An 18207-nucleotide genomic window follows, 5' to 3' on the forward strand; every position below is an offset into this window, starting at 1 on the left:
GCTCTGCCTGCCACATGAGCGCATCCCCAGGAAAATGGCACAGAATGCTCCTAACCTGGAGGAGATCCTACAGAAGAAAAAGATGACCAAAGAAACTGGAGAAACAAAATCTTAACTCCAGGAATAAATCCACCCTAAAATCTATGCCAAAGAAGAGCAAACGCAAGGCTAGGGAAGAAAGGGATAGATACAATTTCAAAATTTAAAGAGCATAAACTCCCAGTTATAAAACAAGGGTGAAACATATGGCAACTGTTTAGGGTCCCACAACTAACCAGATACATGCAAACGAATATCACAGCAAGATACAGTGATCAGACAACATTCAATTCCTACTAAAGCAACCATGAAGTTAAATAATCGTAATGATACACCATACCTGGGAGAGGTTGATGAAGCTCTTCCTCCCTCATATGGCTGGTTGTACAATAAATTAGCACAAATGATCTGGAAACTATTTGCTGGACACTGTAAGAACCATTAAAATTTTGATCTAATAACAAATTCCTTGAAATTTAGTCAAATAATTCAGAAGGAAAAACATTTCAATGCACAAAATAGCTTTGCAGGTTTAATTATAATACCAAAATACATTTTCATGCCTAAATTCTAGTATTTCCTTGGAGAATGGTCTTGTGGTATAAATGCAATGCTTTTATGCTTTATCTCAGAGAAATCATCTTTAAATATTTAAAATTACAGTTTTAAGACCTAGTGAGTAACAGAAAAAGCTCACATTTTATATGAGCCCAACTTCGCACAATTATTCATTTCTATAGCACAGACACACACACAGTGGAAAGAAATTTCCATGATTTATTGCATAGGGATCAACTGGGGTTGTGAGAGTTTTTGTGCACCTTCATTTTATTGCATTATTGTTATGTTATTTGTGTCTTTGAACAATAAGAAAATGAAGTTAGAGAAAATACCTTCTCAGAACAAAGCAGTCATGGTGAGTAATCAGAGTGAACAATAAAAACTTCTACACAGGGGCCCAGCACGGTAACCTAGTAGCTGAACTCCTCACCTTGCACAGGTCGCAATCCCCTATGGGCGCCGGTTCTAATCCCGGCAGCCTCGCTTTCCATCCAGCTCCCTGCTTGTGGTCTGGGAAGGCGGTCAAGGACGACCCAAAGCCTTGGGACCCTGCACCGACGAGGGAGACTGGGAAGAGGCTCCAGGCTCCTGGTTTTGGATTGGCTTAGTTCCGGTCATTATGGCCACTTGGGGAGTGACTCAATAGACGGGAGATCTTTCTGTCTCTCCTCCTCTCTGTCTATTTGTCTTTCCAAAAGAAGTAAATAAATAAATAAATGAAGCGTCTACCCAAGCAAATTCTTTCGTGTGTTAAAAATAAAAGCCATTTTCACAAAAAGATCATGTTAAAAAATAGATACCTCCCCCAATCATTTTAAATGATTCTTAGTTTTTTTACATGGAGAGTGTCGGTAAATTGGGCATCTCTGTTGCTAGGTTACACGGTGAACTCCGCCACTGTCCCCGGAGACGTGCTGTACATCGCCGGACAGCCCCGGTACAATCACACGGGCCAGGTGGTCATCTACAGGATGGAAGGTGATGGCATCAAGGTTCTCCAGACACTCAGTGGAGAACAGGTACACTTGGAAAATGTAGTTTTAAACTCATTCTTCCATTCTCTAAATACATTTACTGTCTGTCGTTGCAAACTGTTTCAGAAAGCATTGTCCCTGTATTCAGTTTGTTAAGAAAGTTCCCAGTTAGGTTCTCTGGACGTACGTACAGCAACTGCATCTTGGACATCAAAACCTTTTCGGTTAAGTGAGGTTGAGTCTACACGGACAGGTAAGGATATGGATGTTTAAGATAAGAGACACAAGGGTGGAGGAGGAAAGCCTGAGGCATTAAAAAGCATAGGAATGGGAGTGGCACAGACACCACATTCAGAGGGTGAAAAGATCATTTTAAGTTAGAATTGATTGGCGCAGGCAGTCTTCATAAGAGATGGAATGGGCTGAGTGAAGAAGGAAAGAATGTTAAGAGAGGAAAAGTGAGAAATGCCATTGACACTGGTTGCGTGACTTCTTGAATAGCAAACTCCAGAATCGGAACTTCATTCTACAGACAATAGAAAATAGTAACTAGCACCACTGGAAGATTTCTATTAGATGATATTAAACATGAAAAGTGGTTCCATAATGAAGTATGCAAACATCCAATATGCAAACCTGTGTGTGTGCATGTGTGTGCACTTAGCACATGTGTATATGTGTGTTAACTATGCTTGTTTGGTCATTTTTCATCTGTGGAAACTTGGAAAAATTTGGTCCCCTTTTCATAATTTTGTGCATTTTCTAAGGGTTGTTTACTGAGCTGGTTAACTTTGCACTGTACTTCTCCCAGGGGGTGCTTCTCAAACTTGGTTAACTATTCCAACCCACTGGCTCCCCTGCCTCTGGAAGGTACTCAGAGCTAAGAAGTCCTTGGAGTTCATGAAGAGTTCCATACAACCTAAATGCCAGATCTCAATCAGATCATGTCTGCTACCGATAATGTTGCTTAGCGATACAGCTGCACTCCTGTCCTCACCAGTTTCCCCAAGGGACAGATGGAGTTCGCCACAGGTCAGATTCCTGTAGATTGGGTGAAAGGCCTTCATCAAGTCTTGGTTCACGTTTACACTCAGAAAAGTTGTCAACAACCAAACCACGGCTAATGTTGCAGATCAAGGATGAGGTTAGAACCCTGTAATGACATAGCCACAATAAAAATCAGAAAGAAAGTCACATGACAGACATGAGGGGGATTTGGCAACAGTAATATGAAGCATTTTTAGATGACATTTTGGGGACATCATCACTCTAGTAATTGCAAAAAAAGAACGTGTAAAATTTTGTAAGCAATTGCTCATGAAAGCTGAGGAGGATATCATGAATTAGTTCAATCGTTAATTATTTTGGCTACAAACTCGGGGCTCTGAGAGAAAAATGCTTCTTTGATTACAGAATCAACAGTTCAAGTAGTCAGGAAGTTTTTTTTTTAATAGTATTTAGTTTAGACACTTTTGCTAAAATAGGAAGCACAAGTTCAAATATTTACTGGTGCCAAGTAGGTAAAGTAAAGCTGCCTGGCATACAGCCCTGGAAAGTGAGCAGAACCGTGGCCCCGGGCAGCGTAGGTACTCAAGATTGCCATTGCCAAGTCAGTGAGAAGGCCAGGGGTAGCCAGATGTTACGCTTTATTTATGTTTGTAGATAATCAGCTTAAAAAAAATCTTTAAAGCTCAGAAGTCTGTGGGGAAAGTACATTCACAAGTCATCAAGAGTCACTTCCATCTCGCCCTATCTAGATGTCTAGCAGGGTCTATTGAAGTGGAACCAGAGACCGAGAAAGGAATGGAATCTGCAATGTGCAGTAGTAATAAGATGTAGGAAGGACCGGTCATCTAGGGTAAAAGAATGGGAAGAAAATGACATGAGAGAGGACCCAGGGGACAGGAAGAGGGAAGAAAGCCAGCAAAAATGCAGAACAAAGAACAGTCTGTGAAGAAAGGGCACAACGAGGAGAGTAGAGTTAAAACACAGAAGCCAGTTCCAGAAGTTTCCATATTCGAATCATTCTGAGCATCCAGTATTAAACACAGATCAATAATTGGAAATCTTATTCATTCTCCTAGGTAATGAAGTGTACCTTTCAGGCCTTTCCCTGATACAGACCCCTCTGTTTGGGGCAAGACTTAGTCATTTTGTTGAATAGACAATATTATAAGACATTAATATAAAATATGCCCCCCCCAATATTGCAACGCAGTTTGGCTCCTTGTAATGTGCTTTTGTTTCAGGCTCCTCCTACTAGTGTGCTTAAACATATATGAAATAATTCTAGGTTGCCTCTACTCATTTTCCTCTCAAAATGTTACTCAAGTGTTACAGAACTGATCTGTCGGAAAGAAGGAACAGTTAGGGGCAAACCTAAATGGAATCATTTTTGAGACTGTAGAGTGACAGATTTTGTTGTAGCAGCTGCTCAGTCGTCAAGAATGAACTGATGGTATCCTAGCGTGACATCAGTTTCTATGTTTTCTTTTCTGTACCGACTCTCCCTACCCGGAATTGGTGGCCCTAGCAGTAGTGTAGCTTGTACCTTCCTTGAGAATGTCTCATGTCCACTGGGCTTTGTTTCGTCTTGTGCCCCAGATTGGTTCCTACTTTGGCAGTGTTCTAACAACAATTGACATCGACAAAGATTCCTACACTGACCTGCTTCTGGTCGGCGCTCCCACATACATGGGGACAGAGAAGGAAGAACAAGGAAAAGTGTATGTGTATGCTGTCAACCAGGTAATGCTGTCGGAGCTGGGCAAAAGCCTAGGACCATCTCTCCCTTTTCTTCAGTTTTGAATAAGCAGTTGGTAACTTTTCTCTCAGTTTGAAATAACAAATAAAACTTCCAGGTCCTGTCTAACCCACATGTACACCATAAATGCAAGCAATAGTAGAACAGCAATCCGGCCGCTATGGAAAGGTGAGCATTCAACGCAGGAATCTGGCAGAGGAGCTCAAATAGCAGGCTTCCCAGGGTCTGCACTGGCAAAAAGCTGGATTCACAAGATTCAACCAGAACCAGCCAGCAACCCATCCATTCATCTAAACCGTTACATAGCCACTTACTGAGCGTTTTTTGAACAGAATAAACTTGCTCCATGTTCTTGGTGAAATGGAGATGGGGATGTAGTTATAGATGCAGAAATTCATCATGTATTCCTCCTAATATTGGAGGAACTGAAAAATTAGAAATTTAGTCATTTGGCTTTGAAAAGATACAATGAAAGCCTCTGTCTACATTGCAATGAAAGAAGAGGCTCAGATTCTCAAGATGTCTTCTTTCTGTTATTTCTGCAAGATTTTCTTCAGAATCCCCAACCCTACTGTGAGGCACACATTTTAAGATGTTTTGCAGATTTTCCCATTCATGTACAAGGTTGGTTTCTTTCTGATGGTGTTGATTCTGTACATGCTTTTAAAAACTTACTCTGTTATAGTAATGACGGAAATCTGTAATATGCCGCTTCTCTTTCTTCCAGACAAGGTTTGAATATCAAATGAGCCTGGAGCCTATCAAGCAGACTTGCTGTTCATCTCTGAAGCACAAGTCATGCACAAAAGCAAACAAACATGAGCCATGCGGGGCTCGTTTTGGAACCGCTATTGCTGCCGTAAGAGACCTCAACCTCGACGGGTATAACGACATCCTGATCGGAGCTCCGCTGGAAGATGACCACGGGGGCGCCGTGTACATCTATCACGGCAGCGGGCAGACCATCAGGAAAGAGTACGCACAAGTAAGACCTTCAGCTTGCCCATCCTTGGCTCCCGTGATAAGGGAGTTCAATGCCAGGCATTTCCTGACTCACTGCATGAATTATTGATGGCCTTTCTTCCCACTCGATTGCATCACTGAGCTTAATTCTCTTGTACGTGTTCTTTATGAGAAATTATCTCTTAAGAAAATACTGTTATCAACTTTCTTTGCTGTTTTTATTTGGTATGTCTCCAAGATCTAAAACTTTTGAAATGTGAAGAGAAATGAATCTAATAAGGCTATGAAAACACTGCGGCCACAGCAAGGAGGGTGTACTCATTTCTGCATAGACAGAACAGTAATTATATGTTCTAGCCAATAAAGGAGTTGAGATTACTGCTTTGCTATTCAGTGTCTGTGTGTTTATAGTAAAATTGCATGAAATGTATTTTTATGAATTAAAGGGGTATATTTGCATCAAATGAATTTGTGTTTCTGAAAAGTTTTATAATCTCCTCCCATGTAATCCATCCTGGAAAACTTTGAATAATTAATCATAGCCTGTAGGGGACTCCTGTCATGCCTTTTTTATAATTACTGCCAGTTCACGGTTCTAATCCACAATTACACTTTTTCCTAGATAAGGAAAATATCAATTTACAGGCAATGTTCAATGTACTGTAAAGACAGGAGTTTGTATATGTGTTTGTTTTTGAGCGATCATAGTTGGCTAGGCATTGAGTAATGGCTCACGATGTAATTTACTGCTTTCCTGCTTATCTAATGGGAAAGGAAAGCAAAACATCACTTATTTCTCTTTTACATTTATAAGGTCTCTTTTGTTCAGTAGCCAAAGAAGTTCTCAAAAGCCAGACGTGAGTCTGCCAAAGTTGTGCTAAGTTTTCTATAGTCCTTACGACTTAATAGGAAGCCAAATAGAAGAGTGATTTCAATCACAACACTTCTACCCATTTGATAAGTGGCTTGTTTCTGTTCAAAATCTTCGCGCCATTACTTAACTAGAAACAAGCAGAATGAACCACAGAGCCATGGTGGAATCAAGAAATGCAGAAAGAGACCCTTCCTTGTGCACTGCCACTTAACTCCTTCAATATTAATCCTGAAATTTTAATGGAGTGGCATTTGAAGTTAAAAAAAAAAAGCCTTTTAGTCATTAATAAACGGAATACTGGGTTGTTACAAGCAATTTGTTTTTCAAAGTGGCGGTAAATCTAGATGGAGCTTTAAACAACAAAAGAGAATGTTGGAGTTGAATTTAATTACACACAAGATGCTTTCCCAAGGGTCGATGAGGATATGCTCACGTGTTTCCATGGGAACACAGGTGTTCCTTGTGTATAGGATGAGCCAGACTCAAACTCAGTCATCCAGCAGAACAGTGAGGCAAGATATCTCCCGATCCGTTCACTGAAGAAGCAAGGAAGTATTTTTCAATGAGACATATACATTTAAACATGAAAAAAAAAAGGTTTTCATTTTGATTTGCTTTACACAGCTTCTTATTTTTGTTCCTCAAGTTAAAAAAAAAAAAGGAGGATGAAAAGGCCACTGGCTTAGGCAGGATCTGTCAATTTTGATTACTTGTCACTGATCTGTATTAAAATAGTCTAGGCTTCAGCCAGGACTAAATCAGGATGTGCAGATATCAAATATATTACATGTGGTCACTGACACGGATCAGAATTCCAGAACTCCATTTCCATACTCTCTTCCCTGCACACACCTGTGAGCCTGAGTCTCGATCCGCAGGAAACCTTTTGGCAGATAATTAAAGAAGATAACATGTTGGAAACTGTGCGTGATGGAATGTGTTTCTTATGCTTAGCTTCAACATTCTGTAATGTCCAAACTGACCGCCAGGACATCCTCCCACTCCCTCATGTATTTGTGATTTTTTCAAGATTTCCTGTGTCTTTAAATATCTCTGTGTGATGGAATTCAACAGGAAGTAGAAAGCAGAGTCAATTCTCACGTTTCTGGAAAGGGTTAGATGAAATGACATGTAACCCCCCCTCCCATGCCTGGGGTCAGTCACCCTGAAATCGTTCCATCTGTACTGTGAGAACAACCCTAAGCGTAAGGAGCAGCTCGGCTCTGTACAAGAGGGTGTGTTCCGCAGGTTCCCAGATCACAGATTCTTTGTTAACCGACGCAAATTCTCAAGTTGATTTGAAACTGTTTTGAGCAAGGTCTTCTAATGCACAACTCTCCATTGGTATCTTCACAGCGTATTGCATCAGGTGGAGATGGCGAGACGCTCAAGTTTTTTGGGCAGTCTATCCACGGAGAAATGGATCTGAATGGCGATGGGTTGACTGATGTGACTATCGGCGGCCTTGGTGGTGCTGCCCTCTTCTGGTATGTATTTTAATAACATCCCGGTAATGGGATAATAGAGGAGGCTTTCTCAACTCCAGAGCTTAGGGCTACAATGGGTGTGCATGGCATAGCACATCAATCATCTCGGTAAACTAGATAAAGTCAGTAAATCTCAAGAAAAACAGGAAGCCAAAGTTAAGGAGCCAAGAGAACAAGCTGCTAATTTAAGTTGTAACTGTGCTTGACGCTGAAATAGGAACTGTGTTCGGGAAGGCGTAGAGGAGGTAAAGATATTGTAGAAGATGTGTGTAAACAAGAAAACATCTCTAACCGTGTCAAGAGGTTTAAGGAATAAGTGACTCTTCACGCGTAGACCAAATGCGTGGCGATAGACACTTGTGCCGCTGGGCAGGTAGAGGCGTTTTCAGCAGCCCTTGCCCAGCCTTCCAAGTGCCTGCAGATCGCCTGAGCTCTTTCCATTCATCTCACAAGTCAAGACAATGGACAAATATATGTTTAAGAATTACTTATTTATCACAAAGTAACATTCACCAATAACATTAATAACAAGGGCTTTACCCAGTTAAAAGTCTTTTGAAAAAAGGTTCTATTTGAAAAAAAAAATGATATAAAAAGCCAGAATAAGCTTGGTTTTCCGAATAATTTTGAAAAATGCTATAAACTTTATTAAGAACCATGTTATGGCTCAACACAGTGACTTGGTGGCTAAATCCTCACTTTATAAGCGCCAGGATAATATAAGGATACCAGTTCATGTTTCGGCTGATCTACTCCGCACCCAGCTCTCTGTTTGTAGCCTCAGGAAGTGGTGGAGGATAACCCACAGCCTCACCTACACCTGCATGGGAGACCTGGAGGAGGCTGCTGGCTCCTGGCTTAGGATCAGCTCAGCTCTGGCTGTTGTGGCCATCTGGGCAGTGAACCAGGGAATGGCGGGTCTTTCTCTCTGATTCTCCTTCTCTCCGTGAATCTGATCTGCCTTTCCAATAAAAATAAGTAAATATTTGAAAAAGAACTATGTGGGAAGAAAAAGGTTTCAAAAGCAAAGCCTGAGTAAGCACGTGCCTTTATATGAAGTACACATTTCCATTCTTCAGAATGACTGCTTTGATTTAGTGTAATCCAGATTTTAAAAAACAAAGCCTCAATGGTCTTTTTTTTTTTCAAACATTTATTTACAAGAGCTGAAAACATGAATAATGGAGTCATGAAATCGCTGAATTTGGTATGATTTAAGGTGACACGCAAGAACTGAAGGTCACATAAAATATTTTCTCAGTTTTACACATATCATAGCCATTATGTTAGAAACTGCATTCAGTTGTACAACAGAGGGGAAAGAAAACAGAAGGCTGGCTGCTTCGAAGAGGAGGGCACTGGACAGCTGAGTATCCTTGACATTGACAAGGGCTCACCCTAAACCCAGACTCCAGCCAGCAGTCACCAACATCAGGAACCAAGGGTGCACTTCGTTTTTGCTTGCACTGTTAAACTTGAAGCAGTTTCATAGAGGCAACTTTGCGTACCCCAATTTTGTTTCAAAGGTTTTCTTACAAAGCTTTGAAAACATAATTGTGCCCTTTCTAATCCCCTAAACAAGTCAAAAAATAATAACCAGGTCCATGTCACAGCCCAAGCTCAAAAATAATCCAGGGTACTGTGATTAAAGACTAATCACAGGGCTGGGACAGGGTGAGTGGTCACAATGACAGAGTGTCCAGTCGTAGATAGCAAAGTCCTGTCACATGGACTAGACAGAGCCCTCGCCCCTAGCCAGGCTCAGGAAGAACGTCTGGGGCGGGAACTCAACACAGCGCCTCATGACTGGGGAATCTTTACTTTAGCAGAAAACTAGGCAGCACTGCCCAAGGACAGGCTTTTAAATGCATCAGAACATATTCACTCTCCAGATGTCTGCGATGGCTGGCCGCTCTGGACTAGGCTGCAACCAGGAGCTTGGAACCCGACCCAGGCCTCCCACAGGTGTACCAAAGATCCAAGCCCTTGGCCCACCTGCTGCTGCTTTCCCAGGCACATCAGTAGGGAGCAGGAACTGACGCAGAGTATCCAGGGCTCAGACTGGCTTGCTGATAACAGATGCTGATACGGGATGCTCATATGGGTATGATAGCCAGTAGCTTAACTCACTGCACCACAAAGCTAGCCACTAACTTGAGATTTAAATGAAATCATGTGCATGTGTAGCACAATATCTTGAACATTATTCTGCATCTGATTCCCTAGAAATAGAGACAAAGCAAGTCCTTCAAGAACAGGGCCTGGCGCGATAGCATAGTGGTTAAAGTCCTCACCTTGCACACTCCGGGATCCCATATGGGAGCCGGTTGTAATCCCGGCAGCTCCACTTCCCATCCAGCTCCCTGCCTGTGGCCTGGGAAGGCAGTTGAGGACGGCCCAAAGCCTTGGGACCCTGCACCCGCATGGGAGACCCAGAGGAGCTCCTGGCTCCTGGCTTCAGATCAGCGCGGCACCGGCCATTGCGGCCACTTGGGGAGTAAACCATCAGACGGAAGATCTTCCTTAGAAGCATTCATAGTCCAGGTAAAAGCCTCAGCTTGTGCGGGACCTCTGGACTACTTCTAAACAGAGAAATCCTAGTTATTTTCAAAATATTGTTTTGGTTGTAAGCTTAGGCCTGGGTGCCTGATTCCATCTCTTTCCCAACACAGACAAAAACTAAATCTTCAACGTCTGAACCAAGAGCCCACAAGAATTCCAAAACCAACCAACGACCCCCGTCCCCCGCACCCAGGGGTGCTCAGAGCAGCAGTGGCAGTCTGTGCTGTACCGGGGGATTCCTACAGGCAGTGTCGGATTCCCTTGGATGCACTCCCGTTGCACGCCCACACAGAAAGCTGACAGTAACCCCCATCGTTTGCTCGTTGGCAGGTCCCGAGATGTGGCTGTAGTTAAAGTGACCATGAATTTTGAACCCAATAAAGTGAACATTCAAAAGAAAAACTGTCGCGTAGAGGGAAAAGAGACGGTCTGCATAAACGCCACGGTGTGTTTCGGCGTGAAGCTGAAGTCTAAAGAAGACACGGTTTACGAAGCCGGTAAGTGTCATGACTCTGGCGTTTGGGCGGAGGAGTCTTGCCGCAGCATGCTGAGATCCAGTAGCATCTGTTCCCTTGATCGTAGGAACTGCACATCACATGGACGCTAAGAACAGGTTGAGTCTTTGGGAGAAAAAGAAAAAATTCCGCTGCGGAAGGAATACATTTATTTCTTTCTATACTGCTAACTTGAGGAGTTGGACTCTGTGAAAAGTCAGCCCACCTAAGCACTTGTGTAAATTATTTTTTTAAATTGTTATAGATATGCAGTACCGTGTCACCCTGGATTCACTAAGACAGATATCACGAAGTTTTTTCTCTGGAACTCAAGAAAGAAAGGTCCAAAGAAACATCACAGTCCGAGAATCCAAGTGCACGAAGCACTCCTTCTACATGTTGGCAAGTAAATCATTTCTAGAGCTGCCTCTCTCCAGGCTCGGGCAGAGCGCAGGTGCCTTTCCCGGTCAGGCAAATGCTCACAGTTTACCTCTGTGTACACTTGGTAAACTTTGTTCATTTGCTTCTTATCAAAAATCACAAGTCTCGTCTCCCCTGTGTGTCTTATCAAATATCCATATAATAAGGAATGGGGGGAGGGAAGCCACGGTGCCACAAATTTAAAAATACAGATAGATAAATTTATTCTGTCAACACTAAAGTCAACCTGTGCTCTGAAAAACTAAAGCTGGAGTTGTCTTTGTTGTTTAGCTCAGCAAGACTGACCACTCGGGAAGCTAGACTTTGGGTGAAAATTTGAGTAAGCATGAACCCAGATATGACACTTCTGTATGCACAAATTCAGCATCTATATTACATCCAGGTGTCAGTGTGGGCGGGAACAGACTCGTTTTCAAGTTTCCAAAAGCATTCTTTTGGGTTTGAAGAGACATTTAGCATTTGCTCTGGAGTCAGCCAGAGTGCAGTCGGTATCACAACTTCCATGCATACTAAGCGATTTTGGTGAAATTGTCTAGTCCCACAAAGGCTCCGCTTTTCACCTATGAAATGGTCATTTCCCCGAGAATACTTTTGAAATAATCTACAGTAATCTATGATAAGTACCAATTTAGTCATATTCATATCATTCTCACATCATTTTACATTATAAAATTCTTATAAGTCTATAAGTATTATATTAATAAAAATAACTAGATTTAAATAAAGTTCACCCCTTTAAAAGCTGAGAGACTTTCCTAGCAGCCTAGCATACTGATTTTTGCCACAAAGTCCCAGTGGCTCTGGCTGTGTGTACTCATGTGCCCAGCCCCCTGCTGACTCCTCTGGGCAGCTGCAGCTGCTCACACTTGAAGTCTGCACATCCCACGTAGGGCCCTTGTCGAGACATAATGACTGTCCCTCTGCAGCAGAGCTAAAAGCAGGTGAAGTCAGGGGTCACATTAGGTAGCCGAGGATGTTATATAAGCCTGCCCCGGGGGCAGAGGCCAAAGAAGGAAGCTCATACAAGACTGAGACATCAGCAAACACAACACCAGTGGCTTATTTCTTGTTTCAACTTGCAGGACAAACATGACTTCCAGGACTCGGTGAGAATAACCCTGGATTTTAATCTCACTGATCCAGAAAATGGGCCCGTTCTCGATGATGCTCTACCGAACTCAGTACACGAACATGTAAGTCAACTTTTGACACATCATGCTTTCTCATGGATGTGGTAAGAAAAATTCTGGAATTACATGGAGCCCTGAATCAATTATATTTCTAAAAGTAGATGCTTCTAGGTCTCTTCCATGCCTACTAATTTACTATTGTTGGAGTTCAAGAGAACTAAAAAAAAAAAAAAATGATACCTCAACTTAAGTTAGAACAAATGGCAAGAAATGTCCCTCATAGTGCTGCTAAACATGGGGCCTTGGAGTAAGCTCTAAGTCTCAGAAGTGTCTGCACATTGACCGGTAGACAGCTCATGTGTTAGCACTGTACTGATGCATGCTGGCCTTCTCCATCAGGGAGACCTCCCCAGAAAACTCACCTCTCGGGGAGTGCCTCTCCCGGGCACACTACTGCCCCCATGAACAGAACAGACAGGAAGGGACAGAGCTGTGTTTACCCAGGTCCTGTTTCCAAATTTAGAGTCTACTGCCCTTTTTTCCAAGAGTGAATGGAGGGTCAGAGAAGGGGAAGGAATCCCGCGACATCAGTGGAAGAAACGTTAGGGGTAGGGAATCCATTTTCCCAGTGTGCCTATTTCCACTCTCCCTTACTCCCTACTGAACATAGTCATGGTCGTCTATGTACCAGGCACTGACCCTTCCATCTAAAGTAGGAAGCAGCTATTAAGTGGTAATGAAAGTTTATGCAGGAGAATTTCAGAATACGGCAGGGACAGCCCTGAAGCTGGGACACTTATGTTGGGACCTGAAGGATGAGTTCATTTCCTAGCCTATTTAGAGGAGCAGGTGGAGAGAAGAGGGGCGGGGTTAGTGTGTGTCAAGTTTCAAGGCAGTGAGAGCCAATGAGCAAGGGAAAAGGTGAAAGGTGAGAATTGAGGCCCAAGTGAAGGCAGGGGCCGGATTATTGAGGACTCAAAGCCACTGCACACATTTTAAACTTTTTAAAGAGTAGTGCTCTTACAGGTTTAAATTTGGGTCTGTGATGGGATTTCAGCAGCAACATGAAGAATGACTGGTGGTAAATAGGTATGTGTGGGGGAGACTGGTTGGAATGCCAAGTGTCTTCATTTCAGGGAGGATGAGAGCATGCTTGGTGGCGCTGCTGGTAAAGGAGACACAAGCTTCCGTAGGATTTAGGCACTGTGTAAAAGCCGGCAGGGTGGGATGGACAGTGTTTGGCAGTGGATTGCATGCAGGACAGGGGCTACAGAAAATCAAGGAATGTGTGTCTTGGCCATTTTCCATCCCCTTGGCTGAGATTTCTGAGTATTTGATTCTTTTTCAAAGAAAACCATCGCAACTGGAATTGAGTAGATCTAGATCTTAGAATGTTTGACATGTTCCTTTTCAAACTGTTCTCTGGCAGACAGAAGTCAGCGAACACTTGTGTGGACATGGTGTATCCTTAAAAGGACTAGAGGAACTGGTATCTACCAGTAAAATGTGGCTGTCTTCCCCTAACCCTACAGGAATAAAACATGAAAGTCTTTAAGATTTCTGCAATGCAATTGGTTACCTACAGAAGTGAATAGACTTATCCAGGCACTGTCATTTCTGGTAGGTAATGTTCAATACCCTCCAGTGAATTTTGAATGAAAGACTTTCCTGTGACCATTTCAGATTCCTTTTGCTAAAGACTGTGGAAACAAGGAAAAGTGCATCACAGACCTCACCCTGGATGTGTCCACCACAGAGAAAGGCCTGCTCGTTGTCAGATCCCACAATGACAAGCTGAACGTGAGCCTCACAGTCAGAAACAAAAGGGACAGTGCCTATAACACCAGAACCATAGTGAATTACTCTCCAAACCTCATTTTTTCGGGAATTGAGGTAAACTGACAACTTTCTTTTTTCACTCTTTTTTTTTTAAAGAGCTTTTGTTTTCTTTCTTTGAAGATATGTGTCTCTTTTTAGATTCATTGTGAGGGGGGAAAAAAGGATGTATTAAAACTATTTACCTCATAGAGTCCTTAACCCACTGAAACTGAGTCAAGGGGAAAACATGTGGCAATCAAAGCCAGGACCGAAGATGCAGAGGGAGACTTCCGCAGCTAAAAGAAATAAATTCACACGCAGAAAAGAGAACACACCATTTCCCCTTCCCGTACAAAATCCTTACTTTGGCGAGAGATTTGTGTTGGATTATTCTAGTTTATTAACTCATGATTTTTAAAATTGTTTTGTCCAGACATGCCATATCACCGATCATTAGTGTTTCCCAAATTGAATTCTGCTTTTTAAATTCTAACTTCCACATGAATCTTCTTGGGTTTCAATTCTGGATTTATTATCTGACTGATGATCGGTGTCATTGCCAGCAGCAAGCAGTACACTAGAACAGGCACTGGTACGGGTGGTTAAGATGCCTGAGTCACACGTTCAAGGCCAAGCTCTGACCCCTGGCTTCAGCTGCCTGATAACGCACGCTGCGGAGAAGTGGCGATGGCTCCAATGATCGGGTCTGTGCTCTGCCGCGGGAACTGGCCCTGCATTCTGTGCTGCTCTGAGTCACTAAGGAGATGATGGGAGGAAGGCAGCAGATCGGAGCGCGCTCACTCACTCTCCTTCTTTTTCTCTCTCATAATACCTAAAAAAAAAAAGGAATAAAAGAGTCGTTTAATGTATCACAACATTATAACTCTATTGTCTAGCTTCTGTTAATTCAGATGTTCATGAATATTTCTCTCTAGTTGTTAGATACCAGTTAGAGACACGATTAAGATATATCTTGTGTTACTATGCCATATTTTGGATTCAGCTATAAATATTAATCATACATATAAATGAGCAAATTAGTGTTGAACTATATTGTCACTGAAGTTGTCTCTGAAAAGGAACCTTTCCTGTCAACCATTGTGTCTCTTGAGCTGACTTCCCAGCTTGGCCAGTGACAGAGCCATCGGAGCAGTGGGGTCCGTATCACTAACAGCAACAGTGAGAGCCACCCTTTCATGAGACCCATTAGATGCTAGCTGTCTAGATTTCACTTCATTCCCATAAACTATTTTGTCAGTATGCATTACTATACCGCCAAGATGAGAAACTAAATGCTTTTGCACATTTTAACATTTCTGTAATTGCAGTATATAACTGATATTGTGTCTACTTAACTGGAAGCATGATTCTCTTTCCTTATGGGTTGATAAAATAGTGGTACATCTCATAGTCAGGGTCTTTTTATGTGCTTTATTTTTTTTTTTTTTCGAAAGTCATATTTGACAGAGAGAGATTCCTTCTGCTCGTTCAACTCCCCAAGGCTCCCGATAACCAGAGCTGAGCTGATTAGGAGCCAGAAGATCTTCTTTCCATGTCTCCCAAGTGGGCACAGGTTTCCAAGGACTTGAGCCATCCTCCACTGTTTCCCAGGCCATAAGCAGAGAGCTGAATCCGAAGTGGAGCAGCCAGGACATGAACCAGCACCCATATGGATGTGGGTGCTAGCAAGTTGAGCATTAGCCTGATACACCACTGGGGCAGGCTCAATGTTTAACTGATGTTCGATACAGTTAGAGGACTAACTCCACCTGACAGAAAATCAGTCCCAGAAATACCTTGCTAAGGATAAGCCACCAACGATGGAGTCTATCTTTTAACAAACCTAGTGGACACAGGTCAGAGCCCATCCTGTTAGCCAGCTGCTTAAATCTGCTGTGGAGTACTGTGTGCTGTGCACTTCTCTGCTCAGGTCCACTGCCTGTGAGCTATGTAGTTCAGCCACCACAATCACCCTGTGCAAGAAGTGCTATTAGAAATTTAATATCACTAATATTTAGCCAGGAGAGTGCACTGTGCTTTGTCCTCCAGGTGCCCTCAAATGATGTTTTCAGATTTCCCTAAGCTCTGGAACAGGTGGTCCAAGAATGCGGTGACTCCTGCAGCTAACCAGAGAAATACTGACATGGTAGCCACCGAGACACAGTTGGGAAATTCTAAAAAGAGCCAGTTTAAGTATCTCACCTCTTTGCCTGCCTTAATTCTATTTCCTTTCGTTTCCCAGGGCATCCAAAAAGACAGTTGTGAATCCAATCGTAACCTCACATGTAAAGTTGGTTACCCTTTTCTAAGAAAAGGAGAAATGGTGAGTAGCTTATACAAAACACATGGGGCCAGTGAACATGAAAAATAGCATGTGCAAAGCCACTTACATAATATAAATCCTTTTGATGGTAATTGAGAATGATGTAGATGAAGAAAGTTGAGTTCATGATTTTTACAGCTTAGAATTATTATGATCTGTATGTCTGTGCACCCTCAAAACTTAGATGCCAGAATTCAATCTTCAACCATTTGGCTATTCAGAGGCCAGGCCCTTATGAAGGCTGATGTTAAGAGGCAGGCCATTTGGAATTAGTGACCTTATAAAAGAAGCCCAAGAGAGTTCATTGTCACCACTTTTGCCATTTGAGGATGTATATCAGCCAAAACATATCAGGGACGATACCGCTCCAGGCTCTGAAACCACTGGTGTATTGATCTTGGAATTCCCGGTCTCCACAGCTGTGAACGATAGATTTCCATTGGCTACAAATGACCTCCTTTAAAGTTTTTTACATCAGCAAACAGCACAAATTAGGACAAAATCGAAAGTCAATTGCTGCATAAGCAAAAATCAAGCCATAGGACAAAATTTCTGCTAAATAAATGGCTGCACTACTTGACATACATCCAGCTATGGTTGAGTACCCCACATTACCCTGGATTATTTTTGAGCTTTCTCTGTATTGTTGCCTATCTCCTTTTTACTAGCTTAATATTTTGTTATTTCAAGATATCTTAGTCTTAATTTACACTCTAGTCAAAGGCTTAATGCTCCACAAAATAAAATAGTCCAATAAATAAAAAGCTTAAAAAGTCCATAGTTTAGCAGGAAAACAGGCAAGAACTATAAATATTAATCAAATGCAAAGATGTACAACTTTACTGGTATAAAGTAAGCTTTAAGATGGTTGTTAACTCATTAGAATTATACTAGTATATAATTCTTAGCAATTCATGTCTGTCTCCTTTATAATAGCCATCTTAGTGTGTGGGAAAGAGGGTCTCATTGTGGTTTTGATTTGCATTTCCTTAATGACTAATGGTGTGTGAGGCATCTCTTCATGCACCAATTGGTCAGATCTGTGTCTGATTTCCCCTATATCATTACAATAGCAAAGTCCTTCAAAAACAGTCCATCATCCCACTATTTAACTGTATCCTGACATTATAGTTATAAATGATGACAGAAAGTCCAGCATCCTATTGCCAAGATATGTTTAACTGTTTCATTGGGAGTTCATCTATGAACCGGGAGTACATACTACAATATATCATTACATCTTGATATGATAGTCTCTATTATGTAGTTCCTCTAGAGGAACATATGTATAGTCATGTTGATCTATTGATCTTGTTTTAAACTCAGTATGTTTTTTTTTCCTGTTTTATTTATTTATTTGAAAGGCAGACTAGAAGGAAAGAGAAATGGTTGCAATGACTGAGCCAGGTAGAAGCCAGAAGGCTGCAGTTTTACCTGAGTCTCCTATGTGGGTCACAGGGGACCAAATAATTGAGTCATTTTCTGCTGCCATCCATGGCGTTATCAGGGCGTTAGATCAGAAGTAGAGCAGCCAGGATTTGAACCAGCTCTCCCAGATTGGATGTTTGTGCAATAAGCAGCACTTTACAGCTGTGTAACACAACACTGTCCCTCTCCTGTATGTCTTCTTTACCTTATGGAAATAGCAAGATGTTTTTGAAACCTCATCCTTAAGTGTATTTCTTGAGCTTTCCAAATAATGTACTCAAAAATTGCATTTCTTCTCAATTAATCTATAAAAAAACACATTCATATTTACAAAGACCCACTCGTTATC

The 18207-nt window shown here is 42.0% G+C and overlaps 1 protein-coding gene across 1 annotated transcript in view; it reads left to right on the top strand.

Annotated features, from left to right (window-relative positions):
* ITGA1 (integrin subunit alpha 1) overlaps positions 1–18207 on the top strand; it is a 137017-nt gene that overhangs the window by 97837 nt on the left and 20973 nt on the right. Inside the window, exons 12-20 of the mRNA XM_040977525.1 lie at positions 1477–1619; positions 4179–4322; positions 5066–5323; positions 7532–7662; positions 10555–10721; positions 10984–11120; positions 12242–12352; positions 13973–14182; positions 16350–16430. Coding sequence (XP_040833459.1) covers positions 1477–1619; positions 4179–4322; positions 5066–5323; positions 7532–7662; positions 10555–10721; positions 10984–11120; positions 12242–12352; positions 13973–14182; positions 16350–16430 — 1382 coding nt within the window. The remainder of the gene's footprint in view (positions 1–1476; positions 1620–4178; positions 4323–5065; positions 5324–7531; positions 7663–10554; positions 10722–10983; positions 11121–12241; positions 12353–13972; positions 14183–16349; positions 16431–18207) is intronic.

Source organism: Ochotona curzoniae, unplaced genomic scaffold, assembly GCF_017591425.1.
Source record: "Ochotona curzoniae isolate NIBS_2020 unplaced genomic scaffold, NIBS_Ocur_1.0 contig_2754, whole genome shotgun sequence".
Classification (NCBI taxonomy): Eukaryota; Metazoa; Chordata; class Mammalia; order Lagomorpha; family Ochotonidae; genus Ochotona; species Ochotona curzoniae.